This window comes from Cheilinus undulatus, linkage group 15 (genome assembly GCF_018320785.1).
Source record: "Cheilinus undulatus linkage group 15, ASM1832078v1, whole genome shotgun sequence".
In the NCBI taxonomy this organism is placed as follows: domain Eukaryota; kingdom Metazoa; phylum Chordata; class Actinopteri; order Labriformes; family Labridae; genus Cheilinus; species Cheilinus undulatus.
Genome location: NC_054879.1, coordinates 44,285,183 through 44,305,231, shown reverse-complemented (window position 1 = coordinate 44,305,231; position 20,049 = coordinate 44,285,183). Strand labels below are relative to the sequence as shown.

The 20,049-nt window shown below is 40.2% G+C and overlaps 1 protein-coding gene across 2 annotated transcripts in view; it reads right to left on the bottom strand.

Annotated features, from left to right (window-relative positions):
• Window positions 1-19,487, bottom strand: part of grb14 (growth factor receptor-bound protein 14) — a 53,735-nt gene extending 34,248 nt beyond the window's left edge. Inside the window, exons 1-4 of one of the 2 annotated variants that reach the window (XM_041807682.1) lie at window positions 19,385-19,411; window positions 15,943-16,328; window positions 10,108-10,322; window positions 7,403-7,532 (exon numbers count right to left, since the gene is read on the bottom strand). In XM_041807682.1, the coding sequence (XP_041663616.1) occupies window positions 7,403-7,532; window positions 10,108-10,295 (318 nt within the window). In that variant the 5' untranslated portion in view covers window positions 10,296-10,322; window positions 15,943-16,328; window positions 19,385-19,411. Of the gene's footprint in view, window positions 1-7,402; window positions 7,533-10,107; window positions 10,323-15,942; window positions 16,329-19,384 lie in introns of both variants that reach the window. The other variant, XM_041807683.1, reaches the window with a different exon arrangement.
• Between the last annotated feature and the right edge of the window lie 562 nt (window positions 19,488-20,049).

Genomic DNA, 20,049 nt, shown 5'->3' with positions numbered 1-20,049 from the left:
AATCTCTTGGTATGCTGAAGCATTCAGAGTTCCTTTCACTGGAACTAAGGGGCCAAGCCCAGCTCCTGAAAAACAAGCCCACACCATAATCCCCCCTCCACCAAACTTTACACTTGGCACAACGCAGTCAGACTATTCTCCTGGCAACTGCCAAACCCAGACTCGTCCATCAGATTGCCAGATGGAGAAGTGCAATTCATCACTCCAGAGAACACGTCTCCACTGCTCTAGAGTCCAGTGGCGGCATGCTTTACACCACTGCATCTGACGCGTTGCATTGCACTTGGTGATGTATGGCTTGGATGCAGCTGCTCGGCCATGGAAACCCATTCCATGAAGCTCTCTACCACTGTTCTTGAGCTAACCTGAAGGCCACATGAAGTTTGGAGGTCTGTAGTGATTGACTCCACAGAAAGTTGGTGACCTCTGCGCACTATGTGCCTCAGCATCCGCTGACCCCGCTCCGTCATTTTACATGGCCTACCACTTTGTGGCTGAGTTGCTGTCATTCCTAATGGCTTCCACTTTGTTATAATACCACTGACAGTTGACTGTGGAATATTTAGGAGCGAGGAAATTTCACCACTGGACTTGTTGAACAGGTGGCATCCTATCACAATACCACACTGGAATTCACTGAGCTCCTGAGAGTTTGTAGAAACAGTCTGCATGCCTAGGTGCTTGATTTTATACACCTGTGGCCATGGAAGTGATTGGAACACCTGAATTCAACTATTTGGTTGGGTGAGTGAATACTTTTGACAATATAGCGTACATTTTTAAAATTCACAAGTTTTGAGGTTATTTTATCAATTAAATAACATTTATTATTGCATATTCACACACAAAATACCAAAAATGGGAATCGGTACCGTACCGGTTCAGATGTGAAAGGCACCCATCCCTATCCCTGGTAACTTACTTGTATTTGAACTTGTATTGACCAGTAGTTTGGTTTTATCAGCATTTAAGACCAAGTTAAGTTTCTGCAGGCAAGACTGAAAAACACTTAAAGCAGATTAAAGCCTCAAAAGCCTGCAAAATGTATTAGAAACTACAAATAATGGAGTCATCTGCTTAAAAATTATATAACGCATTTGGCAAGGTATCACACAGATTGTTAACATAAATAGGGGATAAAATAAGTGCTAAGACTGAATCTTAAAAAAGGAGAGGTAGGTCCAGGCTTCTGAACACATTTCCAATCAGATAGTTGGCACCATGATGCTGCTTGGTATGACATGTTAATGGGATGAAGCACATTTATCAGTAAACTGAGGTCTACAGTGTCTAACACCTTGGATAAATCAATAAAAAGAGCTACACATTAGGCATTATAAATGCCCAATGTCACAACATGAGTGACTAGTCGACTTCAAGCAAAAAGGGTCATCACACAGCAGTAAAGTCAGTCTAGCATGCAGCCCCTAGATATTAGTTGTAAATAGAATTTGGCTGTAGAATTCTGCCTGTATGAGCTGTAAATACTGACCATGTGAACAAATAAGTTAGTGGAGTTTTAGGCTGCATCGACTGAACTATTTTAGCTCAAGTCTTTCTTTGTTCTTCATCATTCTTTACACTTAACACTGTGTTAATTTTTGCCTACTAAAACTTTTAATTGTGTGTTTTAAGGACTGAAGTTTTAGGTCTAAACTACATTTAGATATCCTGGTATCAGCTTAAATTATTTTGTAAATATCTGCATATCAGATATTGGCAAAAAAATCCAGTATCGTGCATCCCTAGAAATTATGTGAGGCTGGAAAAAGGATATCACAGCACCTCTTCTTCTTATTCTATTAGAAGGCTGGAGGCTGCTGACTCAGCAGCAAAAACAGGTTTACCATTGACTTAATGTTTCAGCCAGGACTGGAGGCTTGTGTCAGAGAAATGTACCATGACACTGCAAACAAAGGGCTACCAGGGTGCAAGGATGAACCAGTTTGTCCGTTAAAGCCTTATAACACTGTCACAACTCAGCAAAGCCAACTGCAGCTCAGCAAGAAATTACACTGAGATCTAAAACCCCCGATTTGCTCATATAAAGTATAGGATATAAGATTTTTATTTCCGTGTAATTGTAACTGCATTATAACAGAAAAATACACACTGAGAAGCTTCGAGGACAATGTTCCTTTACAGAAAAGTCAGAGGGGTGGGTGATGGGATGAGCGCTGCAGAGTCAGAACAATGATGTCATTGGTTTCTTGAGAGCTACTGAAAGGAGGTCGTAACCCCCTGACATGAGGAGAGCGAGACAAAACCAGCTGGTCAGGCTGACTTTCTCCCTTTGTTTCCTATGTGCTGCTGCTGAGCAGGCGGACTGTCAGGACAGTGTGGTGCAGGCACAAACCTCATAAAAGATACACATGAGGATCACTTCAGGATTCGCTCACAGCTAAGCCGCATTGTTTCAGAGGGAGGCTAACTGCATGTCATTTTGACTCTGTATTGCATCACCCGGGGATTATTCCATGGATTATTAAATAAAATGACAAATCTGTGCACCTGTCTCCCCAACAGACTGATGGGAGAACTGGCTTAAGTTTCCTGACACTGGCTGACCGTAATGTATGATTCCTCCATGGCAATCACACATACTCGGTACAATAAAGGTCTTAAAGACCCTGTTAAGTGAAAATAAATCTATGACAGGTCATTGTGTTATGAACCCCCAGGTGAAATATCAGTCAAATAAAACATCTCTAGTTTTATAAAATTAAGCTTCAAAATCATGAAAAATGAGGCAGTAAAATCTGCTCTAGGATGATGTGGGCGTGTCTGTTGAATGAGATGAAGCCACGCCCACTCAGGAGAAATAGGATCCTGCCAAATTTTTAAAAATGCTACAATCTGATTGGAGTAAGGCACTGATGCTATTATCCCACCCCTTGACCTTACGTTGACCTTATGATCAGAGCACTATAAATGCTTTAAATCAGTGTTACTCAACCCTGCTCAACCAAAGAGCCAAACTATTTAAAGATACCTTTGCAAGAGCCACAATGTAAGTGGTGAAAAGTTGCAGTGACAGTCGCTTGCAGTAGCAATAAAAATAAGTTAAAGGTGGCAAAAATGGTCCAAAATTGGCAAAAAGGTGGCAAAGAAGAGGAAACAAGTGATATTTTATAGCAAAAAGGTAGCTTAAATGGGCAAGAAATGGTGAAAAGTGGGATAAAAGTGGCTAAAAGTAGTTGCAAAAATGAGGAAAAAAAGGGAACAAGTGGTTTTGAATGGCAAAATATGCCTTAAATGGGTGAAAAGTGGTGAAAAAATGGTGAGAAGTAGCAAAAATGGTCTAAAAGTGGCAAAACAAAAACAAAACAAGTGGTATTAAATGGCAAAAGGTGGCTTAAATGGGCAACAAGTGGTGAAAAAATGGTGAAAAGGGGCCAAAATGGGATATAAGTGGCAAAAATGTGAAAAAAGTGGCAAAAAGAAGTGGCAAAAAATTGAAACAAAAAAAGTGGTATTTAATGGCAAAGTAAGCTTAAATGGGTAAAAAGTGGCAAAAAATGGTGAAAAGGGGCTAAAATGGGATTAATGGGACAATTAAGTTTGACAATTAAAGCCTTCTGTATATGTCTGGGAAACAAACTGATTAATGTGATTAATTTCTGAGGTCAAAGTTTCCCTTTTTAATGTTTTCTGGGTGAGTAATATTTCACATTAAGACATAAAAGAGCCACAGATCAACAAAAAGGAGCCACACGTTGAGTAACACTGATTTAAATGATCCATAGACCGCTGTGGCTGATAGATTTGGCAAATTTACCTCACAGTGAACAAAAAAACCAGCATTTAACTGACTGTTAACTTTCAGTAAAGGCAGTGACATCAGCTAACAACAGACTGGACTGAGATGAACTGTGATTTTAGAAACTTCTGTAGTGTTAGAGGGGTGGGGTTATTCCCCACCGTGGGCCGGTGACATCACTAGCCTACACATTGGCCCCGCCCACATTAAACCCAGCCAAGAAATAGGTGAAAAAATTTCTAACAGTCTAAATCCAGAATTCAGTCACTTGTAGATCTCAGTGTTTTCACATGTTTACAGCAACCATATTCCAACACATCTGGTGTGTTAAAACACAAATTTTGGATTTCACTTTAGCGAGTCTTTAGCGAGAAAAAAAACAGCTTAATGTATGTTTTTTCATTCTCCATGTACAGAGAAGTCTAACAGACCTGATGGTCCTCTGACTGCTGAGCTCTGTAATTTCAAGGTTTCCCATGAGTCACTGCTTTGAGCTGCCCCCTGCTGCTTCATGTACACATAAATGCACACACAGCCCACAAAGATACTGCAAAACCTAAAATCAGCTTCAGCGCATATTATAGTGATCCACATCTAGAAAATATCTAGTGGTTCACACACCAAAATAATCCAACAGACCTGGAAAATGTATAGAAAAAAAATCCCTTTTGAAACAGCTGCACTTTTGAACCATGCACATAACTGTAAGCCTCCAAACGTCCTGAATGTGCAACAGTAATGTTCAGCAGTAATGTGCCTTACAGTAACTTGGTCAAATTCTGATTATATTTTTCAAGAAAAAGAAACTTGTAACTTTTTCTGACTGGTTCAAAAGAGATACAATGTGGTACCCCAGTCTAATGCAGAAAACCATCAGATTGCATGGGCAGACAACAATAACCATACAGCACTGTAGCAGTAGCCTATGGCTTTGAAGGTCACATATTTTACCCCTTTAAGACAGGTTTATATTGGTCTCAGAGGTCCCCAAAACATGCCTGTGAAGATTGTTGCTGAAAAACAGTCCAGTATTGGATTTTTGTCTAAAAAACAACAACAACAAAAAAACTCTGTTTCAGCCCTGCTCAAAATGAGCTGTTTGTGTCTGCAGCTTTAAATGTTGATGAGCTGTCTGACTCCGCCCCTGACCCCACCCCTCTCAGGAAATGGATTTGGATTAATGGATGTGGCTCTCCTGCTGAGAGGAGGCTCAGGAGAAGAGGGGCAGAAATTTCCTCCAAGCTGGGAGGGCCAACCAAACCTGGGGGCGGGGCTAACTCCCCACATGACATCATGAAGGGAAATTCTGAGAAAGTCTTGTTTCAGCACACATTTTCTGAAAGGTGGAGAAAGAGGGGGATGGATTTTTCTGATTCTTGGGGGGATTGTGGACGGACCAGGGGGACATATTTTTGTTGTTTTGACCTCCAAGTGTTTTTTGCATATGTGACCTTTAACAAAAAATGGTTTTACGTGTAAATAAATCTTTCTATGAGCAATTTAGAGGGAAAGGAAACATAATTTGGAAGAAGAACCTCACTGTCATTTTAAACGCAATATACCATGTAATAGACCATGCCCTCCAAATAGCCATTGTCTAGTCAATTTCAGCAATTTCATCTCCAGACTGACTAAAAATGTAAAGCCCCTTGATTAAGTCTGTGTGAAATTCAGTTTTAGTCCTCTGGCAGCAGTCGACGACATCCATTTGAGGATCCTTCCTTGGCTCTGAGAAGCAGGTAGTGCCAGACATCTTCCTTTTGAAAATCACTTGGGAGAATTCGTTTTTTCCTTCTCCAGATCTGTGCCTTGCAACAATCCTGTGTCTGAGCTCTGCAGCTCTGCAGTTCCTTTGACCTGATGGCTTAGCTTTTACTCTGATATCACTGTCAGCTGTGAGGCCTTCTATAGAGAGGTGTGTGCCTCTTTAAATCATGTCAGTTTCAGATCAGAGAAATGGCAAGAAACTGGGCAAGATTTAAAGTGTTTCTGCAAAGGTTCTGGATACTTATGTCAACGTGATATTTCCATTTTTTTATTCTCAATTAATTCTGCTTTCCCTTTGCCATGATCGGGTACCGAGGGTAGATTAATGAGAATAAAAAATATTTTTGTTCAACTGTAGCATCAGGCAACAACATAGAAAAGGGAAGGAGGGCTGAAGAGTTTCTGAATGCATGTAAGAGTGAATAGGCTGCCGACTGCATGTGTTAGTCCAACTTTGAGAAATTTCAGTTGGAGTAGCATGATAACCTGTATTTTAAAAGTCCAGTTTTAGTTAAACTAACATAATAAATATAGTTTTGTATAATCATAAAGTTAAGCTTGATCAATCAGTTATTTCAGTAAACATGCCATGCTGGTCTGGAAAGCTTGAGATATGCAGCAACAGTTATCACCAGGAATGGGGCTTTGGGAAGTGTTTAACTAGGGAAGTGAGAAATGATTTCAGCAAGGTAATAAGACTGATAAAAATAGACTCTCTTTGCTCTTCAGTGGCTTTTCTAGCACCAGCAGATACTTCCCCACATCCCCTGCATGACAAACCACACACCCTGTGCTAAAACAAACACTCAAGAGTGGCTGTGGGCGTTTCGCCAAGTATTTCCTTGGTAAATTTAGTCTGGATTAACATTTAAAAGCATTTTCTACAGTTTGTACCAGACATCACATGCCTACTTTTATGTGATGAAGCGTCCCTGGATGCAGGTACAAACCTGGGATCTTTCACTTTTTCAGGCTTCTCTAGCCAATTTCCTCAGAATCAGAAAAATCCATCCCTCCCCCATCTCTTTCTCCATATTTCAGAAAACAATCCATTCTCAGATTTTCCCCTAATGATGTCATGTGGGGAGTTAGCCCCGCCACCAAGTTTGGTAGGCCATCCTATTTGGAAGAAAGTTCCGCCCCTCCTCTCCTGATCCGAGACGGGTCTAGCTGCAGTCAGAGCCACAGCCCACCTCTTTTAATGATCCGACTTAAGACAAGCAAACCATCAGCTTTAACTCACCTGAAGTAGGTGGAGCTATTGTAAGAGATGTGCAAATCCATACTGCGCTTGCCCTTATTATACAAAGCATTTAGCATAGCCTGTGATGATAAACAGTGATGCTAGCTCTCACACAAGAGGAGGCCCGGCTCTTTGGTCACAATGTGGCCATCTGGCTCGGAGCTAAAGCAGCAGAAGACCAGGAGGATTAAATTAATGTTTCTGTCACAAATCCTCTCTTTTATTTACCTGCTACTGTGGCTGGCAGGTTGAGCAAATTCACCAGACAGTGAACAAAACCACCCACATCAGGTGAGCAGTGGGTGCTAATTTCCAACCCTGGTGTGGACAGCCTGAATTTTCTGACAACATTTTTCTCCTCACTGCAGCTAATTTACACACTCACATAACTGGTTCTACCATCCATATGCCCTGAAGTTTCAGATAAATCACAAGCCAAACATTATGTAAATATGAATTTCATTTCAAATACGTCCTGCAGTTGTTTTCCTGCCACTCGTTCCAATTAAAGTTAGCATGACTGTGCTGCCCGAGGAAGCATATGGAAATGGTTACAACAGAGACCTTATTTTTCAAATAATATGCCTCTTTGTGTCACAAACGCCCCCAGGTGCCGTGAATGGAACACTCACCTGAGTTGCACTGCTTTTGGTCCACGGTAATAAACATTCAGAGACAAGGGGGGAGATGGTCGAGGGGATAAGCTCTGGGAAAGGGTTTGGAAGAGAGGAAGGGAATGAGTCCTCTCCATCTTTATTGCTCCTGCAGGACGACAAACAAAGAGAAAGACATAGGAGCTGCATCAAATGTGGCTGAATTACAGAGTTTTCATTCAGTATCTAACATGAGACACCACAGAGTAGTGCAACTCAGCACGCAGCTCTTTAGTGATGATTCGTGGCTCTTTAATATCTTAGTTTGAAATATTATTCTCCCAGAAAACTTTAAAAAAGGGAAACTTTGACCTCAGAAATTGTCCATGGCAAGTCACATTAATCAGTTTGTTCCCCACACTTATACAGTAGACTTTAATTGTCAGCGTGTATTTTTTCTCTGTATATTTCCATTGCCCTTACTTGCAGTTTTTTAGCCCTGTTTTTTCTTTTTTTGACACTTCTGCCTGCTTTTTGCTTTTTGTCTCGTGACTTAGAAATGGGACACCCCTTAATAGCTGTTTCGATTTCAAACTGTAGAGGGCAGTAATGTGCCAAAACTGCATAGTCTGTCTGTTTAGAGGAAGAAGAAGAAGAATGAGACCCCACGGTTACGGCTTACGATCGTTAAAATAAAAGTAAATGTTGTGGTAAAAAAAGGCAAATAATCCATAAAATAACATTCAACTAAGATATTGGAGTGGTTTTTGTGATTTTTAGATCTCTATTAACAAAGAAATACTTACATTTCCTCTCAAAATTGAGGGAGATGAAGCCCTCAAACTTGCCTCTCAACTCAGCCCTCACACTTCGCAGGAACCTGCATTTTGAGACTGAGGGTTAAGATTGAGGGTTAAGGGGAGAATTGGGATTCAACCTCATAGTCATGTGTTTTGTTGCTCTGATTGGCCCGTAAAGATGTGACTGACAGAACGTTCCTCCAATCACCCTCCGAGTCTTTTTTCAAAGGCTCTGCCCTTTCCCAAACAGCGACTATGGGAGGTTTACCAGAAGGATGTGTGAAACAAATCCATCTGATGTGTCAGCTCAACTTATCGCCCATTGTAGTCACTTTTCACCAACTTTGTCCCTTTTTGGCCATTTTTTCCACCTGTAACTCATTTTTTTGTCACTTCTCTCCAATTTTTGCCCCTTTCTGCCCTTTTTTGCCACTTTTCACCACTTAGATTGTGGCTCTTGCAAAGGTATTTTTCCACAATTTGGCTCTTTGGTTGAGCAGGGGTGAGTAACACTGCCATAGAAAACGTCAGGTAGCATATACGGGGAATGCATATAAAATGGTGCACACATGAAGCTCAGATATTCGAAGTATTACACCTGTAAACAGAGGCTACAACTGCATGTATAATATAAGATAATCTTTTAAACAGACCAATAAAAAATAGATCAATTCTCTTTTTCATAGCTTAACGAGCTGTTGCATCATATTGCTAGTCCCACCAAAGAAGTGTTACTTTTTTTTTGCTATGTTTTTTGGCCATTTTTGCCAACTTTGACTTTTTTTTTTTTTGCCACTTTTCACCACTTAGACCAGTGGTTCTCAACTGGTGGATTAGGACCCAAAAGGTGGCAGCGGAGCAGTTTTCAGTGGGTCGCGACTAGGTGTCTGAAAAAAAACAGTCCTGAAGTCCTTATTGGACATGCATCGATACCTTTTATTTTACCCTGTTTTACTGTGAAATTGGGTAAACTGATCAATATTTCAACTAATTTCTCTCATTTTCTTGCAATAAATGACTACCTTTACCATGATAATGAAGTTATTTCTCAAGTTCTCTGGAAAATTGGCAAACATTTACATATAATAATGGGGAAAGAGGGTATCAATTTTGTTAGCTTTTCTTTTTCATATCAGGTGTTTTGGTCCAATCATGCTCCAAACTGCAACGTATTATATCATGTGTTGTGGAAATTTTTTGGGAAATTTGGGTCATGATCTGTCGTAAGACAGACTGGTGGGTCCTGAGGCAGGACCAGTTCAGAACCACTGATGTAGATTGTGGCTCTTGCAAAGGTTTTTTTCCACAATTTGGCTCTTTGGTTGAGCAGGGTTAAGTAAGACTGCTCTAAAGTGTCAATAGGATGGCAGCTAATGCTAATAAGAGCTACCCTGATTTAACTATTATTCTATAGTAAGATCTGTCAAGATTTATTTTGTGCATTTGACATCCTGCTAGTGAACATACTGCAGAACAAATCTTATCAAGTGTACTTCATTGGATTATCGCAGAGATAAAGGTTCTAAAGAGCTCGATGTCCACACATTTTGCAGCTGAAAGGGCCTCTGTTTTTGTAAAGGTGCAGGTCTGTGACTGACGCTTTCTTTACTGCTTTGTAAACACAGCAGTTACTGAGTTACTAATTATCTCGTGCAAACTAACAGGTGCTTGATTTGATTCCAGCTCTTCAGCTGCACTGGTGAAATCATACGTTACACTTCATTGACAGCTGCGCTTGAGCCGAGCGCAGTTGTGTTTACAGGTACAAAGTCTGCTCTTCAGCTTTCAAACAGACCTCTGTCTTAGTTCTGCAAACACAAAGAGTGCACTATTCTTCTACAGGGCAGCCTGGGTTGTAAAGTGTTAGACATGGAAACACTACTTTCCCTCTTAGGGCATCTGATTAAGCTTCATGAAGAAAATGCAAGTATAAAAGTGTCATACCTGCTTCCTTTGCAGAGCGGAGTCCTGATCTTCTGGGCATTTGGTGTGAGTAAAGAAGCTCGCTCAGGGATGAGGGCTGGGCTGGGAAAGCCACTTACATTACCCCTGCCACTCTGAAAAATCTCTGCTTTCTTGCTCAGGCATCCAGAGGTGTGTATTTCATCCAGTGTGTTGCTCATATCACTCATGTGGGCCAGCTAAATCCAAGGCATCATCTGTAGCACAGAGGAGAAACGGGTTGTTGGACTAGAGTGTGTGCAGTAAGAGCAAGCAGGCTGGCTGGACTCCTCTGCTCACAGCTCAGCAGAGCACATACACATGCACACACAAGTCTCTCTGGCTCATCTGCTGCCCACGAGGCTGGCCCAGTGGGGCAAAACGATCCCTCCTACCCAAACATGATCCACCACAATAAAGATATTTTTAACACAATGACTCCCTAACAGACATCCTCGCTCAGACTCAGCCGTGTACAAATAATTAACTAATTAGTTCAGCCTCTTCTGGTCTTCTGTGGAAAGTTGTGGCTTTAATTTCCCTCTATTTTTTTGTTTTGATATAGTTCCCTTTGCAACCTGGAAGGCAGGAAATGTGAACACAAAGCACACTCACACAAAGGGGGTGTCTTTAGCCCAGTAATGAGTCCGGGAGGGCCGCCAGTACTATAAAACAAACTGTTCTTTTGTCATGGACTTCGCACAGCGATCCAAATTGCACTTTAAACTTAGTTCAGAGTAGAAGGCATGTGGTTGTATGTAGTGGCCAGCCCAGCAGACTAGTTGTGTTATGGGCTGTGTCAGTCAGTGACAGGCTCCATGTGGGGGATGGTTGGGATGATAACATCTTTCTGAAAAGGTAATGTGTAACAGAGGCTGACCAGGCTACTGGAGATACAGACTAACAGGTAGCGAAGGGTTAAAGCAATACAAGACTAGGCAACAAACCTCATTGGACGACTTGGTTAGTATGATAAGGCCAGCCCAAAGCTGGTTGCCTTTAGCGTACAGTGTTGCATCTCTGAATGATGAAAGATCATTTCATCTACCTGGGATGGTTTTCTTTGAGTGGTGCAGCTTTTTTCTGAAGGGACAATATTTTTCTTCCCTCTCATCGACACAGCCGGTGTCTTTCCTTATCCATTTATCCACTCTGTCTGACATGCATACCCCACAACGGAGCATCAATCTCAGTAACACAGCTCTGTTTTGCTTGGGTCACCTTTAACACATCTAAATAGCTTAAGACACAGGTGTCAAACCCAAGACCCGGGGGCTAAATTTCACATTTTCAATTCTGCATCTCACAATTAGGACTCAAACTTAGGATTTTGACTTTTAATTTCATACTTTGAGCATTTCAACTCATAATTTTGACTTCTCATATCATATTTTGAGCTTTAAGATTCATAATTCTGATTATTAAGTGATATTTTGAACTTTTTAACTAATTATTTTGTATTTTACCTCATATTTTCAACTCTAGACTTTGACGTCATAATCCCAGAGTTTGACCTTTTAGACTCACAATTTAAAATTTTGCATCATATTTTGACTTTTAATTACAAATTTTATTTCATATCTTGACCTTTTAAACTAGGGCTGGGCAATTAATCAAAAATTAGCCTAGATTAAATCACAATATGGTCTGCTGCAATTTCCAAATCGCAGATCGCAGATCTAGCCTGAAATAAGTGTCTTTTTTTATAATTGTTTGCAAAAATCTTATTTTTCCAGTTCATGTATGTGATTTTCTTAAGCAAAATAAGAATAACATAAAAAATGGTAATCCCCTTCTTCATATCAATTGATACCAAATTTGCTATACGAGCCAATTTTTTTTTTTTTAATATTTTGTCCTTAGTTTAATGTATCTTATATTGTGCTGGTTATAATATAGAATGATTTATCATTTGAGATTGTTAAACAATACATAAGATGAGGAATCTAAAAATAATTGCATATTAAATCGCAATCGCAATATTGAGGAAAAAAAATCGCAATTAGATTATTTTCACAAATCGTTCAGCCCTATTTCAAACTCATAATTGCGACTTTCTAATATATTTGCCATTAAAAAACATTTTTTAAAAATTTAAATTTCATGTTTTGACCTTTTTGAACTAATAAATTTACTTTTCTCAGATTGTGAGGCTTTAAACTTATCTTTTTAACTTTTAAATGTCAAAATCGTTTAGCAACAGTGCTAAGTATTTTCTTCATATTTTATTACCGGTGAAGCAAGTTTATGGTTAAAAAGGTGATGCTGTTAGGCCCTTAGGTTAGTCCTGAATCCAGAATCCAGCCCCTGCTGGCTTAAGATGAATAATAACCTCCTTGGATAAATGCTGCTTCGCTTGCAGAGGTAAAAAAGCAGAAGTGCCAGTTTAAGTTTCCTGATTGATTTTTAGAGAGCAGAGTGGAAGAGATGAGGGCAGACAAACGGTTCAGCTGAGGTTCTACGGTCGACTGAAACAAGGACAAGAAACCCGGGGAAGAATGAGAGCCAGAAATAACCCCCAGCCTGGAACACATTCTTCTGGTATCAGTCAGTACAAATGCTCATTATTACATTGGTGTAGGATGAATGCCAAATGTATGTTGGGGACAGTGGTTTTGATGGTTATCTGAGGACAGCCTTGTTAATAAGAATGCATGTAGGTACATGTAAATAGTCCTATTAGGTAATCACCAAATGGGTAGAATTTATACATTTAAAAACTTATTCAATTTCCTCATATTAATAGTTGATGACTGAGCACTCTTATTGGTTTCATATGGCTGACTGAATGTTATTTAAGCTGTCAGTTCATAGCTAATTTTCTGTGTTCAGACCACATTGAAACTTAAAAAAATGCTTAGTGCTTTGATGATTGAGTTTCTTTCAGCGCTGGATTTTCCAGTGGTATCTACAGAGCTGTGAAAAAGTATTAGCCCCCTTTCTGATTCCTGATTTCTTTGCATATTTATCACACTTAAATGTTTAGGATCATCAAATCGATTTTAATATCTCACAAAGACAACCCAACTAAATACAAAATGCAGTTTCTAAATGACGACTTCATTTGTTAAGGGGAAAAAATCCAAACCTATCTGGCCCTGTGTGAAAAAGTATCACTGTGGAGGAATTTTGACCCACTCTTCTTTGACATAGTTTTAACTCAGCCATATTGGAGGGTTTTCAAGCATGAACTGTCCATTTAAGGTCACACCACAGCATCTCAATTTGACTTGGCCACTCCAAAACCTTAAATTTGTCTTTTTTGAGCCATTCAGAGGTGGACTTGCTGGTACGTTTCAGGTCGTTATCCTGCTGCGTAACCCAAGAGTGCTTGAGCTTCAGGTCATGAACTGATGGCCGGACGTTGGCCTTCAGGATTTTCTGGTAGACAGCAGAATTCATTGTTCCATCAATCACAGCAAGTGGTCCAGGTTCTGAAGCAGCAAAGCAGCCCCAGACCATCACACTGACACCACCATGTTTGACTGTTGGCATGATGTTCTTTCTATCAAATGCTGTTATTTTTACTCCAGGTGTAACGGGCCACACACCTTCCAGAAAGTTCAACTTTTGTCTCGTCAGTCCACAGAATATTTCTCCAAAAGTCTCGGGGATCATCAGGATGTTTCTTGGCAAATGTGAGACGAGCCTTTGTGTTCTTTTTTGGTGGCAGTGGTTTTGCCCTGGAACTCTCCCATGATGCCGTTGTTGCCCAGTTCTTGTGTTTGAGTCTTGAACTCTGACCTTAACTGAGGCCAGTGAGGCCTGCAGGTCTTTGGATGTGGTTCTGGGTTCTTTTGTGACCTCCTGGATGAGTCGTCGTTGCGCTCTTGGAGTCATTTTGGTTGGCCGACCACTCCTGGGAAGGTTCACCACTGTTCCAGTTTTCTCCATTTGTGGATAATGGCTCTGACCGTGGTTCGCTGGAGTCCCAAAGCCTTGGAAATGGCTTTGTAACCTTTTCCAGACTGATAGATTTCAATCACTTTGTTTCTCATTTGTTCTTGAATTTCTTTGGGTCGTGGCATGATGCGTTTCTTTCTGAGAGCTTGTAGCCTACTTCACTTTGTCTGACAGCTTCTATTTAAGGGATTTCTTGATTCAACAAATCTGGCGGTAATCAGGCCTGGGTGTGGCCAGTGAAATTGAACTCAGATTTCCAAGAACTGTGGTTAATCACAGTTAACTCATGATTTAACAAGGGGGGCATTACTTTTTCACACAGGGCCAAATTTTTTCTCTCTTAATAAATAGAATCATCATTTAGAAACTGCATTTTCTATTTACTTGGGTTGTCTTTGTGAGACATTAAAATTAGTTTGATGATCCGAAACATTTAAGTGTGATAAATATGCAAAAAATTGGGAATCAGAAAGGGGGGGTAATACTTTTTCACGGCACTGTAAGTAGTTAGTAGACTGATAATTCACAGTCTAGACTATATAATAGACAATTAATTCTTTAATAAACCACAAAAGAGCCACAAAAAAGACACTGCCACAGCAGTTATTCTATGTTTAGTTTTCAGTCACATGACTGGAGGGCAAAAAGAGCTTTGGACAGCAGCCATCGTAAACCACCATGGGGAGCTGTGGCACTGGGATTTTAATTCTCAATTCCTTTGCATCCCATGACAACTGGATTATATTAGTTAGTTCAGGCAGGCCACAGAGTCAAGTGCTGCCATAACTGAGAATCAGTTGATCTCATGCAAGCCCTAATCAGCTTACTGCCAGCTGATTTGCTCCGAGCACGCTATTGGCTAATCGCTCTTATGCTGCCAAATTTAAATTGCTCCTGCCTGGCTAAGCTCTTGCGCTCTCTGCAAACTCTCTCTCTTGCAGACTTCCTCCACCCCAGCTCCTCCTCCATTCAGCTTCTGACTTGAACAATGTTATTTAGTTGTCATTTGGGTCTTTGCTGCTTCTCTCCCCACTTTAGTCTTTCTTTATTGGTATAGGAAGAGCAGGAGTGTGTGCTGTTCCTGCACTTTTTGTGAAGTGTTGGGATCACACTCAATGTATGTAAAAAAATGATAACTGCAGCAGAGGTCCTGTATGTTACACCAACTTTTCTTCAATGCCATTTATTCTTTACTGGTTCTCCTCACTTCCTGACCCACATCTGATTTTCACATGTGACTGCAGACAGCCTATTCTGTATTCAATGACAGAAGCAGTTCTGCTCCTATCCTACATTTGCAAAGTGCCAAAAGTGACATTATAGACACAGATTAATTGGTCTAATGAGACTCCGGTTGTTGCCGCTGACCCATACCAGCTCTGCTCACAGTGACACAACACAATGAGTGCCTTCGCTTAGTTTGCCGGCCTCCCTGTGAGCTGTCAGCCTGGTTTTAAGGTAGCACAGAGCTACTAGGAACCAGCATCTTCTAACATACACTTCAGATGGAAACAGCGATGCCAAGTCACATTTATTATGGCAATTTTGCAGGCTATTCTTACAGCATAAGCAGGATGAAACCTGGACACTCCTGCTTGATATGCAGTTGAAACATGCTAGCCAATAGCATGCAGACGCTGCAAGTGTCCCCGTCACAGCTGTAGCACCAAATTTTGTGTCAGCTACAAGTTTAGATCAAATCAAATAGAGCTACTCCACTCTGACTCAGACCCCTGCATTTAAAAAAATATAGCAACTTTCAGCACTGAACAGAAAATACACATTACAGTCCTCCTCCTATGTGTAAGCAAGCTCCACCAAGGCTTAGCAGATCCTGTTACCACCTTATGTTCTCATGTGATTGAGTTTGAGCCACTAAGAGGAGAAACACTGGCCAACTGCAGGAGAGAGGTTGACCAAGAGTATGTGGCTTACCTCCTCTTGGCTTTATGAGCCCCACTGTGGAGGAAGGTGGAACTGCTCCTCACGACAGTATTCTTGCACAATGCTGCCGGTCATTCTGATCACAGTCAGAGCAGATGTGACCTTAAGTCTCCCACTCTCTAGCTCTGTGCAGTTCGATTAGGAACTGGCAGGCATTGTTGTTTGTATTGTTGATCTAACTGGTACGACTCATGCTAATGAGTTTAATTTAACCTGCAGCTGTCAGGTAGGGCATCATGCAGTCTGTCCATGAAAAGCAGCAGAGAGGTTTCACCACTTGTCCTCTCTATCTGTTAACTTAAGAGGAACGCAATGAAGTGAGGGGTAGCAGCTGTCGATGGGGTGGTGGCTGGTCAACACTTGTGCTGCAGCAGGCTCTGTACAGAAGATATCAACACAAGCCCATTAACACTAATGATCCAGTCATTTCTAACCACTTGCAAGAATAGTTGTTTGTGTACTCAAGCTTCCTTTTCTGACTTACATTTCATCTGTCTGCTATAGGCATGTTAAAAAATGCTGGAAAGCAAGGGTTAACTTTATGTTTACATCAAGATGACGACCTATCTCTAGTCACAAACCACTGAATGGTCAGGGAGTGACTCTGATGAACACTCAACAGCCACACAGTGTCTGAAAATAGAACTTTAACTTAACAAGCACCTTAGCCCTGCTCAATGTAAAATATCCTGCACGGTTTCTAACAGATTTACAATAGCTCCAACACAGTAAGAAAGCTCACTGTGGTAAAATGTCTCACCTCATATGCACATTTGCACTAATTTATCTATTTACTGTATTGTCACTTATTAACCTATGTACTGAACTCAAAGGAATAAGAAAGCTCACTGTAGTGAAATACTTCACCTCATATGTACATTTGCACATATGCTGTTAGATTTTTATATAAGCTGTCAGTACTGCTGCCACTACATGCTCATATGGATTTGTGTAACTTGTCAGACTGTTTGCATTGTGTTGATCTCACTGCCTATCTGTCATGAAGAAATCCATGGGAGTTATGTATAACATGTATTTATGTGTTTTAATGTTGTGTATGGATTGTTTGAACTTCTGTTGCAAACCAAATTCCCCCTGGGGACAATAAAGATTTATGTTATCTTATCTTATAATCTATTTACCTCACAACAATACTTTAAGAAATTTAACTGTGGTAAAATGCCTCACTGCATATGCACATTTGCACTCATTAATCTAGTTACTGTACTCAAATACTGTAGGAAAGCTCACTGTTGTAAAATGCCTCACCACAAAAGCAAAACATATAATGTAAACTATCTTATTTTATCTTCTCTACCTATAAATCTGCCCACATCCTCACTGTGGTAAAATGCCTCACCTAATAATGCATTTTATTTATAAGCGCCTTTCTCAACACTCAAGGTCACTTTACAGATTAGAAGAGCACCGTAAAACAACAAGATAAAAGCAAACACAGTATAAAATAGGACAAAGTAATTACAAAGAGTAGGCTAATCTGAACAGGTGGGTTTTGAGTCTGGATTTGAAGAGAGGGAGAGGGTCAATGTTCCGGATGTCTGGTGCGAGTGAGTTCCAGAGTTTGAGGCTGAAAGCTCTGCTCCCCATGGTGCTGAGACGGGGAGAGGGCACGGTGAGGTGGATGGAGGAGGAGGATCTGAGGGAGCGGGAGGAGGTGGCTATGTGGAGGGGATAAGAGAGGTAAGAGCGGGGCGAGGTTGTGGATGGCCTTGAATAAGCCAGTTGTCACTAATGAACCTATTTACTGTACACAATTACTTTGAAAAATTTCACTGTGGTAAAATACCTCACCTCATATTTACATTTGCACTAATCAATCTATTAATTTTACTCAAATACTGTAGGAAAGCTCTCTGCACACACCTCTACACCACTGCTCATAATCAAATTTTGCACTAATTCACCTATTTTTTATACTCAAATACTGTAAGCTCACTGTGGTAAAATGCCTAACCTCATATGCACATTTTGAACTTATCAATTTATTTACTGTATTTAAATAATCTAAAAAAAGTTCAATGTGGTGAAGTGCATCACCTCATATTCACACGTGTGCTTCTCAATCTATTAATTGTACTGAAATACTGTATAAAAGCTCACGGTGCTAAACTACCTCACCTCAAACCCAAATTGGCACTATTTAATCTATTTGCCGTAAACAAATACTGTAAGAGAGAGCTCACTGTTGTAAAATGCCTCACCGCATAAGCACTAAATAATGTAAAATATCTTATATCATCTTTTCTACCTGTAAATCTGCCCACACATTCACTGTGGTAAAATGCTTCACCTCATACACACATTTGCACAAATAATCTATTTACTTTACAACAGTACTTTAAGAAATTTAACTGTGGTAAAATGCCTTACCCCATATGCATGTTTGCACTAATTAACATATTTAAAAGACTCAAAGACTATAAGAAAGCTCACTGTGGTAAAATGCCTCATGGAGTATGCACTAATTAATGTAAACCATCTTATATTATCGTTTCTGCCTCATGTAAACCTGCCCACATCCTTTTACTTCTCATCATGTCTAGTCAGCATTTTTGAACACTACGTAACCACACTATCAATAGTACACCTGGACTTGAACCAGAAAAACATCCAACAAGAGCTTGTTCACATTTAAATTTAAATATTTTGTATACTTTAATCAGTTTTATTTTTAATATTTCATGAATTAAATTCCTGTACATTGAAACCAAAGCTAGTCAGAGTAAAATTCATTGTTGTGTAGGTTAACTTTAAATCGACTGTGAGAATCTCATTTTAAAATGCTGTAAATGTCCAGATATGAGCTATGACAGTAGAATAAGTTGGATTTATGGGAATCATTTACTCTTGTATGATTTTCCAACTGATGGTAACTTAATGTTGAGGCTTTCTAATGAGAAACAGAAATAGTCGTGAAAGAAATTTTAGGAAAAGAAAGACTGTTTTTGACCCAATCACAAAAGTAAAAAGGTGACATGTTAAAGACGCGTCTATTTTCATTATATTAAAGCTCTGGCATGTGACGTCATACTCTACGATTAATGCAGACGGGTATAAAGTTATGCTCGCTGTGTTCATGCTTCTTTGTGGCCTGTGTAGGATGGAAATTCACTGCTACTAGGACTTTAGTCTTCATTTCAGGTCAGAATGCCTTTTATAAACGTCAGTGCTTTCCAATGAGGTTTGCTTTTGCGTAACCTTCATTCAGAAAGGTAAAGTTATGGACGCCTTTAGCGTAGCAATGATAACTCTGATAGCAAAGTCTAGACTTTTACGTACTCAGAGTCCAGGAAAAGCTTATTGCTGCCCTGTCGTTACAGCTGGACTATTCCTACGAACCAGCATTCCCACACCAGTAACGCAACCCCCCTCAAAGCAACAGAACCGCCAGGTTTTCTTCATTTCCTCCTACCTTATGCCTCCTTCGCTGCAGCCTCCCATTCATTTCAGCTGAAGCGGTTCTTCGTGTCGCTGCCCAAGTAGGAAATGGTTTGCACGTGCGGCACAGGTGCTCTACTGTAACGCGCATTACGTCACAAACTGTCATCACGCTCTACCTGCTGTGTAGCCCAGTGCTTCTCAACCTTGGGGTCGTGAGACACTAAGAGGTGGTCTCCAGATTCCCTTAAAAACTAAGAATGTTTTTAAATTCCACTGTTGCAAGTTTCCACCAATTCTGCCAAATCTCAACCAGTTTTCATCATTTTTTTCACAAATTTTAACACAATTTTGCCATTTAATACTTATTTTTTTGTCATTGTAAAACCTTTCCACCACTTTTTCTGCCTTACTTTGCCACTTCTAAACTAATTCTTGCCACATAAGCCTAATACTGCCCCTGCTGATCTTTTATTGCCACTATTAACCCCATTTTACCACTTTTTATGCCCAATTTTTCCTATTTTAACCACATTCTTCTATCTGATATGCCCATTTTTGACAGTTTGACCAATTTCTGCCTAGTTTGTCTTTCTTAGTTAGCGCTATTTTGCCAGTTTATATCGCTTTTTCTTCCCATTTTACCAGTTTTCCACCCATTTTTGCCAATTTAAAGCCTTTTAAGCCACTTTTTAAATT